The sequence below is a fragment of the Chaetodon auriga genome, chromosome 24 (genome assembly GCF_051107435.1).
Source record: "Chaetodon auriga isolate fChaAug3 chromosome 24, fChaAug3.hap1, whole genome shotgun sequence".
Lineage (NCBI taxonomy): Eukaryota > Metazoa > Chordata > Actinopteri > Chaetodontiformes > Chaetodontidae > Chaetodon > Chaetodon auriga.
This window is the reverse complement of record NC_135097.1, coordinates 18,731,910-18,748,305: the sequence shown is the minus strand read 5'-3', so window position 1 is coordinate 18,748,305 and position 16,396 is coordinate 18,731,910. Positions and strand designations below refer to the sequence as shown.

General features: G+C 41.9%; 1 protein-coding gene across 1 annotated transcript in view; it reads left to right on the top strand.

Annotated features, from left to right (window-relative positions):
* Positions 1–16,396, top strand: part of zanl (zonadhesin, like) — a 58,712-nt gene that overhangs the window by 6,582 nt on the left and 35,734 nt on the right. The window contains exons 8-24 of the mRNA XM_076725650.1: positions 52–216; positions 300–397; positions 491–569; positions 686–926; positions 1,152–1,301; positions 1,440–1,567; positions 1,822–1,993; positions 2,133–2,252; positions 2,419–2,538; positions 2,772–2,967; positions 3,113–3,254; positions 4,264–4,508; positions 7,300–7,448; positions 7,663–7,791; positions 11,646–11,784; positions 14,359–14,500; positions 15,956–16,152. Coding sequence (XP_076581765.1) covers positions 52–216; positions 300–397; positions 491–569; positions 686–926; positions 1,152–1,301; positions 1,440–1,567; positions 1,822–1,993; positions 2,133–2,252; positions 2,419–2,538; positions 2,772–2,967; positions 3,113–3,254; positions 4,264–4,508; positions 7,300–7,448; positions 7,663–7,791; positions 11,646–11,784; positions 14,359–14,500; positions 15,956–16,152 — 2,612 coding nt within the window. The remainder of the gene's footprint in view (positions 1–51; positions 217–299; positions 398–490; positions 570–685; positions 927–1,151; positions 1,302–1,439; positions 1,568–1,821; positions 1,994–2,132; positions 2,253–2,418; positions 2,539–2,771; positions 2,968–3,112; positions 3,255–4,263; positions 4,509–7,299; positions 7,449–7,662; positions 7,792–11,645; positions 11,785–14,358; positions 14,501–15,955; positions 16,153–16,396) is intronic.

The following is a 16,396-nucleotide window of genomic DNA, read 5'->3' as shown; positions in this document are numbered from 1 at the left end:
TTGTGTTATTCGTATCTAAATGGCTGTTGTTGCTGACCCTTCAAAATGTAGTGGGCTTCTACATGTTGTTGGATTCTTTCGAGGCTATTCCAGGAGTCAAGGCTCAGATCAGAAGTCCTGTAATAACCCCCACCTCTGGGTGTCTGGACCTCACCTTCTACTACTACCTATATGGCACGAGCAAGACAATGGAGCTTAGTGTCCACATCACCACAGGTAGAACACTGCATTTATTGTTGTGTTCATACAGACAGAATGAAAATGTTTGTCTGGCTTGAATTTGTTTTTCTTTTTACCAGGTGGAAGTCTTGGCCCTGCTCTCTTCAGTGTCATGGGGAGCCAAGGTGAAAGCTGGATGCCTGCAGTGGTCCGCTACCAGGGAACTGCAGCCATTCAGGTAAATAGTAGAATTCTGTCTGTCTCTGTATGTGTGTATGTAAGTGTGGATAATCTTACATAAATTTTCTTGTCACACATATATGTGTTTCAGTTTGTGATTGTGGGTACCTTTGGAGAAACTGAAAAGACGGATATTGCTGTTGATGCTGTGTGTGTCTTGGCATGCAAAGGTGAGAAACTGACCAGAGGGAATTCAAGATACTCTCAATACCATTATAAAATACAAACAATATAAACAATATATACTGTGTGTTTTCACAAGAAACTATTTATTTTTCATTTATAGCTCAACCACCAACTCCTGTCCCACCAGTAACAACTCCAGGATCCACGACACCCAAATCAACAACACCACACCCCTCTACGACTGAATCAACAACTTCTGAACCAAATACGTCTAATTCAACAACTCCTCAAGTAACTACACTTCAACCAAATACATCTGGACCGACAACACCTGCACCAACAGATCCTGGACAAACTTCACCTGAACCAACAACACTTGGGCCAAGTACTCCTAAAACTAAATCTTTCTTTCTTTCTTTCTTTCTTTCTTTCTTTCTTTCTTTCTTTCTTTCTCCATTATTCATCAACCAATTCCTTTCTTTCTACTGTACAGAACCAGACCCCTCCATGACTGAATCAACAACTCCTGGACCAAATATGCCTCAAACTAAATCTTTCTTTCTTTCTTTCTTTCTTTCTTACATTCTCCATTTTTCATCAACCAATTCGTTTTCTTTCTACTGTACAGAACCAGACCCCTCTACGACTGAATCAACTACTCCTGGACCGAATACCTCTAATTCAACAACTCCTCAAGCAACTGCACCTACACCAACAGGTCCTGCACAAACTACACCTGAACCAACAACACCTGAGTCAAGTATGCCTAAATCTAAATCTTTGTTTGTCTATCATGTATTTGTTTCTTTCTTTCTCTGGTTTTCATTAACCAATTCCTTTTCTTTCTATTGTACAGAACCAGACCCCTCTACGACTGAATCAACAACTTCTGAACCAAATACGTCTAATTCAACAACTCCTCAACTAACTACACCAAACCCAAATACTTCTGGACCAACAACATTTACACCAACAGGTCCTGGACAAACTTCACCTGAACCAACAACACCTGGACCAAGTATGCCTAAACCTCAAAAAATTCGTTTTTTCTTTCTTTCTTTCTTTCTTTCTTTCTTTCTTTCTTTCTTTCTTTCTCCATTTTTCACCAACCAATTCCTTTCTTTCTACTGTACAGAACCAGACCCCTCTATGACTGAATCAACAACTCCCGGACCAAATATGCCTCAAACTAAATCTTTCTTTCTTTCTTTCTTTCTTTCTTTCTTTCTTTCTTTCTTTCTTACATTCTCCATTTTTCATCAACTAATTCGTTTTCTTTCTACTGTACAGAACCAGACCCCTCTACAACTGAATCAACAACTCCTGGACCGAATACCTCTAATTCAACAACTCCTCAACTAACTACACCGAAACCAAATACTTCTGGACCAACAGCACCTACACCAACAGGTCCTGCACAAACTACACCTGAACCAACAACACCTGAGTCAAGTATGCCTAAATCTAAATCTTTGTTTGTCTATTCATGTATTTGTTTCTTTCTTTCTCTGGTTTTCATTAACCAATTCCTTTTCTTTCTATTGTACAGAACCAGACCCCTCTACGACTGAATCAACAACTTCTGAACCAAATACATCTAATTCAACAACTCCTCAACTAACTACACCAAACCCAAATACTTCTGGACCAACAACATTTACACCAACAGGTCCTGGACAAACTTCACCTGAACCAACAACACCTGGACCAAGTATGCCTAAATCTAAATCTTTGTTTGTCTATTCATGTATTTGTTTCTTTCTTTCTCTGGTTTTCATTAACCAATTCCTTTCTCCATTTTTCATCAACCAATTCCTTTTCTTTCTACTGTACAGAACCAGACCCCTCTACGACTGAATCAACAACTTCTGAACCAAATACATCTAATTCAACAACTCCTCAACTAACTACACCAAACCCAAATACTTCTGGACCAACAACATTTACACCAACAGGTCCTGGACAAACTTCACCTGAACCAACAACACCTGGGCCAAGTACGCCTAAATCTAAATCTAAATCTTTCTTTCTTTCTTTCTTTCTTTCTTTCTTTCTCCATTTTTCATCAACCAATTCCTTTTCTTTCTACTGTACAGAACCAGACCCCTCTATGAAAGAATCAACAACTACTGGACCAAATATGCCTCAAACTAAATCTTTCTTTCTTTCTTTCTTTCTTTTTCTTTCTTTCTTTCTTTCTTTCTTTCTCATTTTTCATCAACCAATTCCTTTTCTTTCTACTGTACAGATCCATGTCCTCCAGATGCAGAGTATATTGATTGTGGTCCAGCTTGTATTCCCACTTGCATGGAACCCTCCACCAACTGTTCTGGCTCCTGTATCAGTGGCTGTTTCTGTAAACCAGGGTTTGTCTTCAAGGGACGGCACTGTGTGCCACTGGAGAAATGTGGCTGTCTGGATGACCAGAACAACTATTATGAGGTCCTAATTAATTTCCCATGTGCATAAATTCCTGCTTAATACCAACATATGATGACAAGGCAATAAATGACAAGGCTGTATTATGTAGTGCTAATGATATACTGTACACCATGCCAGTACTTATCCGTGTTCAATTTTGTTTCAGCCTGGTGAGATTGTATTTGGTGATGGCTGCTTAAAGCTGTGTCGCTGTATGGGGAACTACACTTTGGAATGTGTTGATAACTCCTGTGACTTCAATGAAGAGTGTCGTGAGGTTAATGGTGTTGCAGGCTGCTATCCCAAAGGTAATAAGTTTGTAACAAATCAAGGAATTAACACAGTGACTGGTACTAGCAGCTCAAAACAGTATATTCAAATGTGTCATCCAACCACATCAGCAGCAAAAAGATTTTAAAACTATTTAGAAGATCTGTCTTCATAGAAAGCATGATAGATCAAACTCTGTTTTGGACAAGCTTTCATTGAAGACAGTGTTGCACTTGGTTGTACGCATCAAATGTTTTTGTGGTAGTTGTGAGAAGAATGAGAGACGCACAAACCCTGCCTTTTTTTCTCAACTCTGCACTCTTGGGTGAATGTATAATGTGGCCGTGCTTGCCAGATTGTTTTCAGACTTTCCAGTATCTGAAAGATTTGGGGGCAGGGGGTTTCGGACGCTGTTTGACAACCAAGCAGTTCATTTGAACACTCTTGCCCATTAGAAATTGTATCAATAGTGTTTTTCTTTGAAAGTGACACTGAGTCCAGAAGAATAAAGTAGCTATTATTAAAGCCAAAGGCATTTCATAAACTACGTCTGGTGAAGTAAATAGTACATTGCAAAAGCCTTGTGGTGTGGTTTGCAGTCAGTCATGAAGGCATAACTGTGTGTTGCTAAATATGACCTTACTAGTGAGCTAGCTAAAGATGCTATCTTTTTAGTTTCCTGTGATGACACATTTATTACAGCACCTTACAAAACAGTTTGCTGCTACAGCAATGATTGTCCTGTTGCAACCAGTAGCTTGTGGTGGTTAATATTCACAAATGTGAGAAAACTTTAGATAGGTGTTGCTGTGTAACCTGCATTGCTGTGTCAGTTTGCTGACTCAATGTTGTATTTCATATCTATGATATAAGCTAATTTGGTCCCAGGTAATTTGTTGTCACCATTTGCTGTATTCTATAGAGATAAGGGTTTATCTTGGGCTTCCTTAATCTTTAACAGACCAGTATAACATGTTTGTAACAAACTAACTGCTAACATTACAGTTTCTCAGTTCTCAGTTTCTCATTTACATTTTATTCCCATAGATACATCCACATGCATAGCATCTGGTGATCCCCACTACACCACCTTTGACAAACGCAAGTACAACTTCATGGGCAACTGCAGCTATTTGATGTCTGGATCCTGCAATGAAACAACTCTGCCATTCTATGAGGTCCATGCCGACAATGAAAATCGCTATAATCGGCCCACCATCTCCTATGTGAAAGCTGTACATGTATATGTATATATGGTGAAGATCTCCATCCTCAAAGGTGGCAGTGTGCGGGTAAGAATGGAGGGAAGGAACAATAGTTGCACTACAACATAAACATCATGAACCTTTTCAGTTACTAATTCCTTTGTAATTGCAAGTGTAAGATTCCGTTTTTAATAATGGAATGTTTGTGTTTCCTCAGTAATAAGAAAAAATGAGACTTTATTGATCCCACAACTGGGAAATTATTACAGCCAGCAAACACACACATAGAAAGCAAACACAGTGGCATACAAGGCTCAAGATAAGAAAGTTTCCAGGATTAAGATTAGAAAAACAACTATGTATGTGTACATTTGTACAGAGTATAAATATATTAAATGCCATAAAAATCCTACTGCCATGAAACGTACTATTGCCAATATTCTTATGAAAAAAATACTAATGGCATGTTGTACTGCACTTCAGAAATAGTGTTGCATTGTCCATGATCGATGTAAGCCTGGCTAACATCCAACTCTTACCCACCTCCCTGATGGTGTCCAGAGGGCAGCTCTCCAGACCAGTTTGTTCAATCTTTTCCTGCCCCTCTCTGAACTTCCACAACCCCAGCAGACCACTGCATAGAAAACTGAAAATGCCATCACAGAGTCATATATTTTTTTTTAACATTGTCCTACATACTCCAAACGACCTCAGTCTTCTTAGCAGGACTTTGGCCCTTCCTGTACAGGGCATCTGTGTTGTTCTTCCATTCCAGTTTGCTTTTGAGGTGAGTATCCAGGTATTTTCAGTCCCCCCACCATCTCAATGTCCAGCTCTGGTTGTTAACCATAGTCTGCTGTACCTTCCTGCGAAAATCAATCACCATCTTCTTCGTTTTGCTGTTGTTTATGTGCAGGTGGTTTAGTCCACACGAGTCGACGAAATTTGCTATGACTTCCCTGTATTCCAGTTTGTAGCAGTAGCAGTAGCAGTCTATGCCGGCTGTATGTTCAGAGAACTTCTGGATCTGACAACTGTCGGCGTTGTGTCTGAAGTTTGATGTGTAGAGGGTGAAGAGGCCGTGCTGCAAACTACCACATTGGACATGCAGTCCCGAAGCCTCACATACTGTGGTCTGTTGGTGAGGTAGTGGAAGTTCCAAGCAGTCAGGTGGCAGTCTATGCCTGCTTCTTCCCCCTGAACAGTGATGGTTGGATTGTGTTGAAAGCACTGGAGAAGACAGAAAAACATGACCCTCGTCATGCTTCTAGTATGCTCCAGATGAGAAAGAGATCAATGGTGCAGGTAGATGACTGTGTTGTCCACACCGGCACCTAGACAATATGCAGACTGTAGGGGGTCCAGCTCACTGCTCACCAGGTGACGGAGGTAGTTCAGTATGATCCTCTTTAAGGTCCTTGGCAGGTGGTTAAGGCTACTGGCCTGAAGTGGCTGGGCTCCCTGGGATGTATGGTTTTTAGAACTAGAACCACACAGGAACTTTTCCAAAGGGCTGGAACTCTCTCCAGACTGAGACTCATGTTGAAGATGTGCAAGATGACCCGACACATCTGATCTGCACAGTCTCTGAACAGTCTGTGATGTGAAGTGGAGGGGGATTAAGTGGTGTGAGGAGGGTGCAGGGTGCTGTGAGGGGGAGGGAGAGGGTGTGGAGAAGTAGCGGCATCAGGTCTGGACTCAGATTCAGGGCTACTTCCTGCTGTCTCTGCTGTGACCTGAGACAGTTTTCAGGTCCCCCCAAACCTCTTTGGCATTGTTCCCTTTAAGGTGCTCCTCTAGCACTGGAATTCCTCTAGCAATGGAATTTCTCCTTCGGGAGACTAATAAAGACATCTGATAGCTTCCTCCTGTAGCTGCCCTTCCCTCTCCTTATCTCCCGTTTCAACTCCCTCTGCACCATCGTCATCTCAGCTCACCTTTGTCCCCTGATCTAAAGACCCTCCTCTTCTCATTCAGTAGGGCTTTCAGTTGCGAGGACACCCAAGGACTGTTGTTTGGGAAACACTGCACCTTCCTAGTAGGCACAGTGTTTTCCACAGAGAAGTTAATTTAGTCCATAATGCAGGTTGTTGCTGTCAATGTTCTCCCTTTGTGGACTGCACAACACATCCCGGTCATCTTCTTACATACCTGATGGCTAGTGGTTAATTGGAACCGCCCAGCGGGGGGAAAGGATGAGCTGTAAGCATCCTTAGTGTTTGCATGCAGAAAGTCCATTGTCTCTGATGGGGCATTTAACATACTGGGTGAAGAGTGAAGTTCAGGAAAATGTGATTGAAGTCAACAGAGATGAGGAAGAGGGTGATGTCTGCAGCTGTGAAACCACAGTGTGTAGTAGCTCACATCAGCCGATGTACACCGTTATCACATGCGAGAACTCCCCTGGAAGATAATATGGCCAAATATAATGGCTAAGAGACATTGAGGCTAACTGCTCAATGTCTCTTTCATGCAGTGCTGCTCTTTTACACTGATGTGCTCTGGGTTACACCATCTGTTCGCTATGGTAATTATTTATTTATTATTTCCTTGGGGATCTCCGATCTTTTCACTGGGAGTGCGCTCATGTTGCCCAGCGCAATCAGCTGTTCTTGTGTGTAAACAATGGACCCAAAGTTCAATCGATCTCTTGAAGTTGATGAAAATAATCCACAAAGTAGAAAAAAGCTAATCACTAGTCTCACCTGTTGTACATCCATACGTACGGACAACCGACCAAGACTAATGATGATGAAAACATGAGAAAAACACAAAAACACACTAATACAAAGAAAAACGGCCAGAGCTGCTGTAACAAGCTGCCGCAGCGCCATCTTGCAATAACAGATCACTCATTATACTATTCTTCCCCGTACAGGTGAATGGGACAGATGTAAACCTGCCTGTGAGTCCAGACCCTCGTGTTTCTGTGTTCAAGGCAGGAAAGCACTACACTGTGTCCATGAAATTTGGTGTAACTGTTCGCTATGATGGAAACCACTTCATGGACATCAAAGTAACCAAAGAGTGAGTAAAGACTGACCAGATGCTGCCACTAGAGACTTTTTCTTTACATTTGTTCTTATCCCAGCCCCACACAGAATCCTATTTTTATTAACTTTTGGAATGGCGCTGAAAATAAACTGTTCATGTTGGTTTGGCACAAACTCTTGGATATGGCGGAAAAGCAAGATGGAGCTCTCACTGATTGCTAACTTTTAGATTTTCTTGTAATCTGCAGCTATCAGAATAAGCTGTGTGGACTGTGTGGAAATTATGATGGAGATACCAAAAATGATTTCCGTAAACCAGATGGGTCATTGGCCAACAATGCCAATGACTTTGGACACAGCTGGAACACTGACCCGGAGTGAGTAGCATACTTTAATACTTCTCCATATGCACACTTTAAGGAGTTTATCTGACACTGCTAGTCTCTTAGGTGAGGTCACTGAAATCACAATCACATAACATGTTTTCCCAGTTTTTCAATGAAATAGAAAAGAGCTCAAATAAACTCTGTCATTTTCAATCTATGTTCAAACGTCAAACTTTTTTATTTATATGGCACTTTTCATACTTAAAAAGCAACACAAAGTGCCTCACAGATGCTAAAAAAAACAAAGAAGAAAACCCAGCCCTCCCGCCCCCATAACTACATACAGAGACATATAGAGACACACACACACACAGACACGCACACTCACACCCGCGCACACACCCATACAGAGAAGATAAGGAATAAGCCACCTTTGGGGGCCATCCACACTGAGAGGGCCCCCGGCTCATGACTGGGGAGCACCGCCCGAGACCACCCTGACCCAGGCAGACAGGAGGCCCCACACCAAGGTGCAGAGGCCTCCAGCCATCCAGGCCAGAGCCATCCCCTCAGCAGCGCCCCCATCAATAGACCAGGAGCAGCTCCCAGCGTGGGGTCCCCCATGAGGAAACACTTGACCTAAAAACCAAGGACCCCCATGAGGAAACACTGGAGCTAAAAACCAAGGGACTAAGACATAAACATAAAATAAAATAAAATGAGTAAGTGAAATTAATAGTAATTGAACATGTCGTTAAAACATGCAACTAAAATAAGATACGAATAAAGATAAATATGATAAGAAGCCTGATTAGAGGATTAGATAAATCAAACAAATCAATTAAAAGCCTGATTAAAAAGGTGGGTCTTGAGCCTCTTTTTAAAAACATCAACAGTCTCTGCGGCACTGAGGTTCTCCGGCAGGCTGTTCCACAATCGGGGGCCATAATAACTAAAAGCCGCCTCCCCATGTGTTTTAGTTCTTACTTTTGGTATGGTTAAGAGGCCAGCACCGGAGGACCTCAGGGTCCACGAGGGGTGGTAGGGTAAAAGTAGGTCAAATAAATAAGAAGGCCCAAGATTGTTAAGACATTTAAAAACTAATGAAAGAACCTTAAAATCAATCCTGAAACACACGGGGAGCCAATGCAGCGATTTTAAAACTGGTGTAATGTGCTCCCACCCTCTGGTCCTCGTCAGCACTCATGCGGCTGAAATCTGTAGTAATTGAAGATTGGAGATACTCTTTTTGGGAAGACCAGAGAGCAGGGCATTACAGTAATCTAAGCGACAAGAGACAAAAGCATGCATCAGCACCTCCGTGCTGGCCTGAGAGAGAAACGGGCAGACTCTGGCTATATTCTTAAGATGGTAAAAACCTATCCTTCCACACATCAAAAACATAACAATGTTTTTGATGTGTGGAATAAAAGTAAGCTCAGAGTCAAAAATCACGCCCAGATTTTTTACAGAATGTGTTGGATCTTGTAGTTTTGGTAAAAGTTTCTCTCTCTGGCTTTCAGGACCAATGACTAAGACCTCTGTTTTGTCCTGGTTGAGCTGAGGGAAATTTTCTCCAATCTATGACTTGGTGTCTAAAGTGCAGTTAAAAAGGGCATCAATTGGCCCTGTGTCATCAGGAGACACGGCAGTGTACAGTTGCGTATCATCAGCATAACTATGGAAGCTGATGCTGTGCCTCCTGATGACGTCCCCAAGGGGTAGCATGTAAAGATTAAAAAGAGTTGGACCTAAAATTGACCCCTGGGGAACCCCACACTTGATCTCATGGGTTCCTGAGGAACATGCATCCCAACTTACAAAGAAGTGTCGGTCAGTGAGGTATGAGACAAACCAGTTAAAAGCAGTGCCTGAGAGACCGACCAGGTGCCTCAGTCTGACTAATAAAATGTGATGGTCTACTGTATCGAAGGCGGCGGTTAGATCCAGTAGTACCAAGACTGTGAGCTTGTGGTTATCTAAGTTGCACCTGATATCATTTAAAATCTTTGAAAGAGCTGTCTTGGTACTGTAGTTCATCCTAAAACCAGACTGATGCCTTTCTAAAATGTTTTTGTTTAAAAAATCATTTACTTGGTTAAAAACAAGTTTTTCTAAAATTTTACCCGTAATCCAGACATGTTGGTAGTTAAAACCTGTTGAGATAAAAGACTGGATCTGATGTTATCAATTTTGTGCCTGAAGTGGTCTGCAAAGTCTTCACACAGAGTATTTGTTATTGTCTTATGAGATCTGTTAAAATTACTGTTTGTTAAAAGATCAATGGTGGAGAAGAGAAATTTGGGATTTTTTTTGTGGACAGAGATTGATTTTTTGGAGTCAGAAATTCTTGCCTGTTTAATAGTGTTATTGTAAGTTTTGAGGTGTTCACGTAAAACTTCATAGTGGACTGTTAGTTTTGATTTTCTCCATTTCCTCTCAGCATTCCTGCAGTTTCTTTTCAGTTGCTTAATTTGTTACGGTTCATGTTAAGGAAGGCCAGGACCCAGTTGCAACTCAGGATTAATTCAGTGAAAATACAAAAACAAAAATCACCTGAACCAGGGACAGCACATACAAGCGAGCAAAAAACAGAAAATCACCTGAACCAGGGAAAAGTATCAAATCAATGATGATCAGAAAAAAAGGAAAACTATGAATGATAATAAGGAAACTCAAAATCACCAGTCTTGCTGGGAAAACACTGACAGAGAAGCAGAAGAAAAGGCATCTATGAAAAAACTCACAGCGAAAGCACAGTACAACAGTGAGCACTGGAGACGGGGAGAGCGAGATGAAGCCGAGACAGTTTCTGGCAGCGAGCTGCATGCGTCGGGGAACAATGGGAATAGTCCGGCACAGGAGGTGAGTATGAGGTGACTTAAGAAGCCGAGCTGATTAACTGATTGGGTGCAGGTGCGTCTCATGAAGCTCGCTCCTGAAGCGACTCGGTCCGCCTCTCTCTCCCGCTCCAAACTGCAGAGTGAGATGGGGGAAAAAACACAGCACCAGGGAGACGCAATAGCCCGAGACCACAGCCCTGACATAATTTCCTCATTTCTCCACAGAGATATAGATTTTTTCTTAATTGTTTTTGTTAAAAGAGGAGCCACTGAGTCCAGTGTTGACTTCAGAGTGCTCTTAAAATTGTCAACGATAAAGTCACAGGGTGCTGGTAAAATCTCTGCAGGAGTGCTCTGTAAAATCTGGATAAAATTTGCAGCCACTTCAGGAGTTAGGTAGCGTTTCCTCACTGTTCTCATTGGAGCCTCCCGCTGATTAAAACTGGTGATGTTAAAAAACACACAGTAGTGGTCAGACACAGCCAGATCCACAACAGAGGACACACCCACGGACAGGCCATAAGTTATGACCAGGTCCAGGGTGTGCCCCCTGTCATGGGTCGGCTACGTAACGTCCTGTTTAAAATCCAGACAGTTTAAGAGGTTTAAAAATTCTCTGGATACTGGGTCCAAGAAGTTGTCTATGTGTAGATTAAAATCACCAGTTATTAAAATCCTGTTGTAGGTGGTGTGAATGATTGATAAGAATTCTGAGAATTCGCTGATAAAAGAGGATGAATACTTGGGTGGTCTGTAGACCGTTATGCAAAGAATAGGAGGGCTGCTAAGAACAAAGGCATGGTGCTCAAATGATGTAAAACTGTTAAAAGATACTGCATTTGCAGACATTGTAATTCTTGTAATAGATGCAGTTCTGCCTCCTTTTTTGCCTTTTATTCATTTGTTTTTTTTTATTTGTAATGTCTTTTTGATTTATGTAATGTTGAATACTTTAGATCTCCAAACAAAAGAAATGGGTACAGATCAGGTACCCCTTCATTGTAATTATGAGGGACAATAACTAACCAACACAAAGAGATCTTCTTCTGTTTGTGCTGACAGGTGTAATAAGAAACCCAACACAACCATCCCTGAGTGTGATGAAGAACAGCAGGAGCTGTATGAGAGCTCTGGATACTGTGGCATCCTGATGGACAAAAAAGGGCCTTTTGCTGTGTGTCACCGCAAAATCAACCCCAATGTAAGTCACTATGAGCACATTAACATGCACACAACCTACCTACCTATCTACCAACACTGAAAAATATGTATTTATGCAGATTACTCTTACAAAAGTCTTCATAGAGAGTTAAATTAATTTGTTAATAAAGCATTGAGCGCCCATAGATGTGGTTTGCAGTGATTTTCCAACAGAAAAGAGGCTAACTGAGGAACATAATACCAAAAACCCCATTAGCTGTATTACATGTTTTATTGCTTTTATAAACCTGAAATGATTTCAAAAGATAAAAACACAGTGAAATGATTTAGTGATATAATAAAAAACCTCTTCGGCCAAGCAATGTAGACCTTCAGTGGCATTTAACAAAATGAAGATACTGTGCAATTGTGATAATGTGCAACACAGAGATGCTGCAAGCACACAAGACATCGTTGGTAGAATGCTTAAATATGATACATACATACATACATACATACATACATACATACACACACACACACACACACACACACACATATATATATATATATATATATATATATATATATATATATATATATATACACATACACACACACACACACACACACACAATAAGAATCCCCTTCTCGCCCCCGCCTGGGTGCCTCCTTCAAGCTCGGGTCCTCTACCAGAGGCCTGGGAGCTTGAGGGTTCTGCGCAGGATCTTGGCTGTTCCCAGGAGTGCGCTCTTCTGGACAGAGACCTCAGATGTTCTTCCTGGTATCTGCTGGAGCCATTCTCCCAGCTTGGGGTTACCGCCCCAATCACTACTGGGACCACTTTTGCCTTTATGCCCCACATCTTCTCCAACTCCTCCTTGAGACCCTAGTATTTCTCCGGCTTCTTGTGCTCTTTCTTCCTGATGTTACAGTGGTGGATGTCACTACATCCACAACTGTGACTGTCATCTGTTCTTTGTCTACCACCTATATGTCTAGTTGGTTCGCCATCACCAGTTTGTCTGTCTGGAACTGGAAGTCCCACAGGATCTTGGCTCAGTCGTTCTGTTGTCGTTCCTTGTCTTGATATCAGTGGCTTCCATTTCTTCCAGTGGCCAGGGTATTATACCAGCAAGGTATCTGATTACTGGCAGAGCGTAGGTGTTTATTGCCTGGATCTTGTTCTTGCCATTCAGCTTACTCTTCAGGACCTCACCCTCTGAAGGTATTTGGCTATGGCTGATCTCCGTGTTGCCTCCTCATGATTGCTATTTGCCTGTGGGATCCATAGTAGCTGTCTTGAACATCTGCTATGTTGCCTTCAGGTAGTTCAACCCCTTCAGTGGCAATCATCTTCCCTCTTCTGCACACCATCCGTCCACAAAGTCCGAATGACATCCCGATGTCATTGCTGTATATCCTGGTGAGGTGAGTGAGGGAGCGTACAGCTTGATGTCATCCATGTAGAGGAGGTGGCTGATTGTTGTCCCACTTTGGAATCGGTATCCAAAGCCACTCTTGGTGATGATCTGGCTGAGGGGGTTTAGGGGGGACAGTGCATCTCCTTGGTATATACCACATTTGATGCTCACTTCTGCAATTGCCTGTGAGTTGGCTTCCATAGTTGTCTTCCACAACCCCATTGAGTTCTTGATAAAGGCTCTAAGTGTCCTGTCGATCTTATACAGGTCTAGGCACTCCAGTATCCATGTGTGTGGCATCAAGTCATAGGCCTTCTTGTAGTCAATCCAGGTAGTGCACAGGTTGATACTTCTGGTCTTACGGTCCTGGGTGACTGCCCTGTCAACAGTTAGTGTTTGGCAGAATTCCTTTCTGTGCTCTACTCATGTACTGATGAGCTGCTATGATGCCTGACAGGAGCTTCCATGTTGTACTCAAGGTTATAGGATGGTACTGGGCCCTTCTGTGGGTCCTTCATGATGTGGCCGTGCCGTGGATGAGTACCTCATCAATCTCTAATTTCGACAGTAGGTTGTATCTTACAGATATTAGAGCCGTGGGTCACAAGTTGCTTTGCAGTCTTCATAGAAGTGGGGTTTCAAAGCATCCATCCATCCAGTTCTGTGCCCTGCTCCATGTATGTCGTGTTCCAGTAGCCGACTTCTAGTTAGGTTGTCCTGGTCCCCCAACACCTAACGCAGACCTGGATATATTGTCCTGAGCGGGATTTGTGTGTGTCCCAGTCAGTAGCCTAAACCACTAAGCTATCCAGTCAGCTATAGGTGTATGTATCAAATATATATATATATATATAATTGAAAATTGAACTATTATATATATATATATATACAAGTACAAGAACAGTACAGTATGAACTATATAGTTCATACTGTGTACTTATATAAAAAAAATTCAAAAACAGCTTTAAACAGCTTTTTTTACAACAGCTTTAAACATGGCTTAGCCAATTATAATGAAGAACTGGAACTATACATTTTATGATAATGGACTCACAAACAAGACCATACACTAGGCACACCATGAGTAAGGGTTGGCTTGATTGTAAATTGTAAAAATATTGTTAATGTGAGAAGAGAAAACAGCAAAGTTTCTGTTTTAAGATGAAAAGACAGAATAAAGAATTTTAACTCAACAAACTATGTGTCTTCAGAATTACTTCAGGGACTGTGTCTTTGACCTGTGTGAGCTGGATGGAGCCAAGCCTGTCCTGTGTGAAGCCATCGAAGCCTACGTCAATGAATGTCAGGACCGTGGGATCAACATTGGCTCATGGAGGAATGAAACCTTTTGCCGTGAGTGTTGGGTCTACAATGGAAGTAGGAATGAGGAATGTAGGTAGGGGAATAGGAAGTGTTTATCAATTATCAGAGTAGGAAATAACTCACAACTGGCCAAAAATTCTCAGCAATTCAGATTTAGAATAAAATGATTTTTTTTAACTCAGGAAGTGACTACTATCTCAGCCAAAATGTTGGAAAGCTCCAAAGGTGTCCTAATGTATTAGCAGTCACCAGGATATGGCATTCAGGCAGAGAGACTCTGTGAGAGTAGTATGTAATTGCATTGGGGGACCTCCTTCCCCTCAAACAACAGGTCCAACCATAAAGAGGTTCAAGATCATACTTTGCGGGCATCCATCCACTAGGCTTTGTAGTGTACCAGAAAGGAAGAAAAAGATACTCTGTCTGTAATATGTAACCTTATATATGGGGGTGTCTTTTTCCTCAAGCTCAGGTCCTCTTACTGCCTGGGAGTTTGAGGGTTCTACGCAGTATCTTAACTGTTCCTAGACCTCAGATGTTGTTCTTGGAATCTGCTGAAGCCACTTTGTGGGTCCCTGGCCCCAGTACTCCAATTACCACTGCTACCACTGTTGCCTTTACTCCCCACTGCTGGACAAAACTTTTCATTTCCCATTCGCTGGTCATAACATGAGCTGTGACTCTAATACATCTCTGACAAGCTTGTGAAGTCCACCCATCTGTGGTTATAGAGATGTACTCTGCATCTTTGAAGGTTTAACCTTTGGTCTCTTGGTACAAAGCTGCTATCACTACGTAACTAAAATGTGGCCTTGGTGGAATTGTATATTTTGGCTCCGGCATGCATCTTGTTATTCAGCTCTGAGACTCTTATGCATAAGCAATGCAAACGCTTTTTTCAGGCTCCTTTGGCCTGGCTGAAGCTTTATTGTTGTTGTGATTTGAGCTTTTCGGGTGGCGATGCACGTAATGGCTTCTCATACTTGATGTGTATCCCGGAGTGTAGTTGACCGTCATCTGGCAGTATTTGTAAGTTGTTTTGCATTTCTTAGTTTCCTTTTCACCATTGTCAGTTCTTGAGACATCAAGTTTGATTGAGGCAAGGATAACAGTGATAACGTTACCAAAGCAACAGAAATGCCGGGAGGGCTAGGTCCAGCTTATGTTACTTTTGTAGTCAATATGCAACAAAACGCTGGTACATCTGTTTCCTTCCAACCATCAGATAGGTGTTACCCATCTGTCACGAAAATGTTCATCTTTTGGAAAATCATGAAAATCCATTTCTAATCTGTATATGTAGAATTTGAATTTGATTCCTAACTTTTTTTCTTTTCTTTTCTTTTTTTTTTTTTTTACAGCAATAGGGGATACTACACAGTAGTAGTGTTTTGCCAGTAGCCATGTTGTTGTTTACATCTGTTTTCCAAGCAGATACATCTTTGGCTATCTTAACACTGACTTGACCGTGCTATCTACCCCCAGCTATGATCTGCCCCCTCAACAGCCACTTTGAGGCCTGTATGGAACCCTGTCAAGAGACATGTTTTGGTAGTCCTCCTTTCTGTGATGGACCCTGTTCAGAGGGCTGTGTGTGTAATCCCGGCTATGTCCTGAGTGCCGGCAAGTGCATCATGAAGAGCTTTTGTGGCTGCAATGCCACCAACGGCCAGTATTATGAGGTACAGTGAAGTTGGTCTGAGAAACCACAAGGGTTTCTCAGACGTGTATTACTCATGTTGTAGGGACATAATCTGTTTATACAGTCACATTACAGGGACTTGCTTCTGTGTGCGTGTGTGTTGGGTTGGGATGGATGAAATTAAGGTTAGGGGAAAGGGAATGTATTATGTCAATGAGTTTCCTGTCAAGTATAGAAATACAAACATGTCTAGGTGTGTGTATATCCTCTCCTCTAATGTTCCT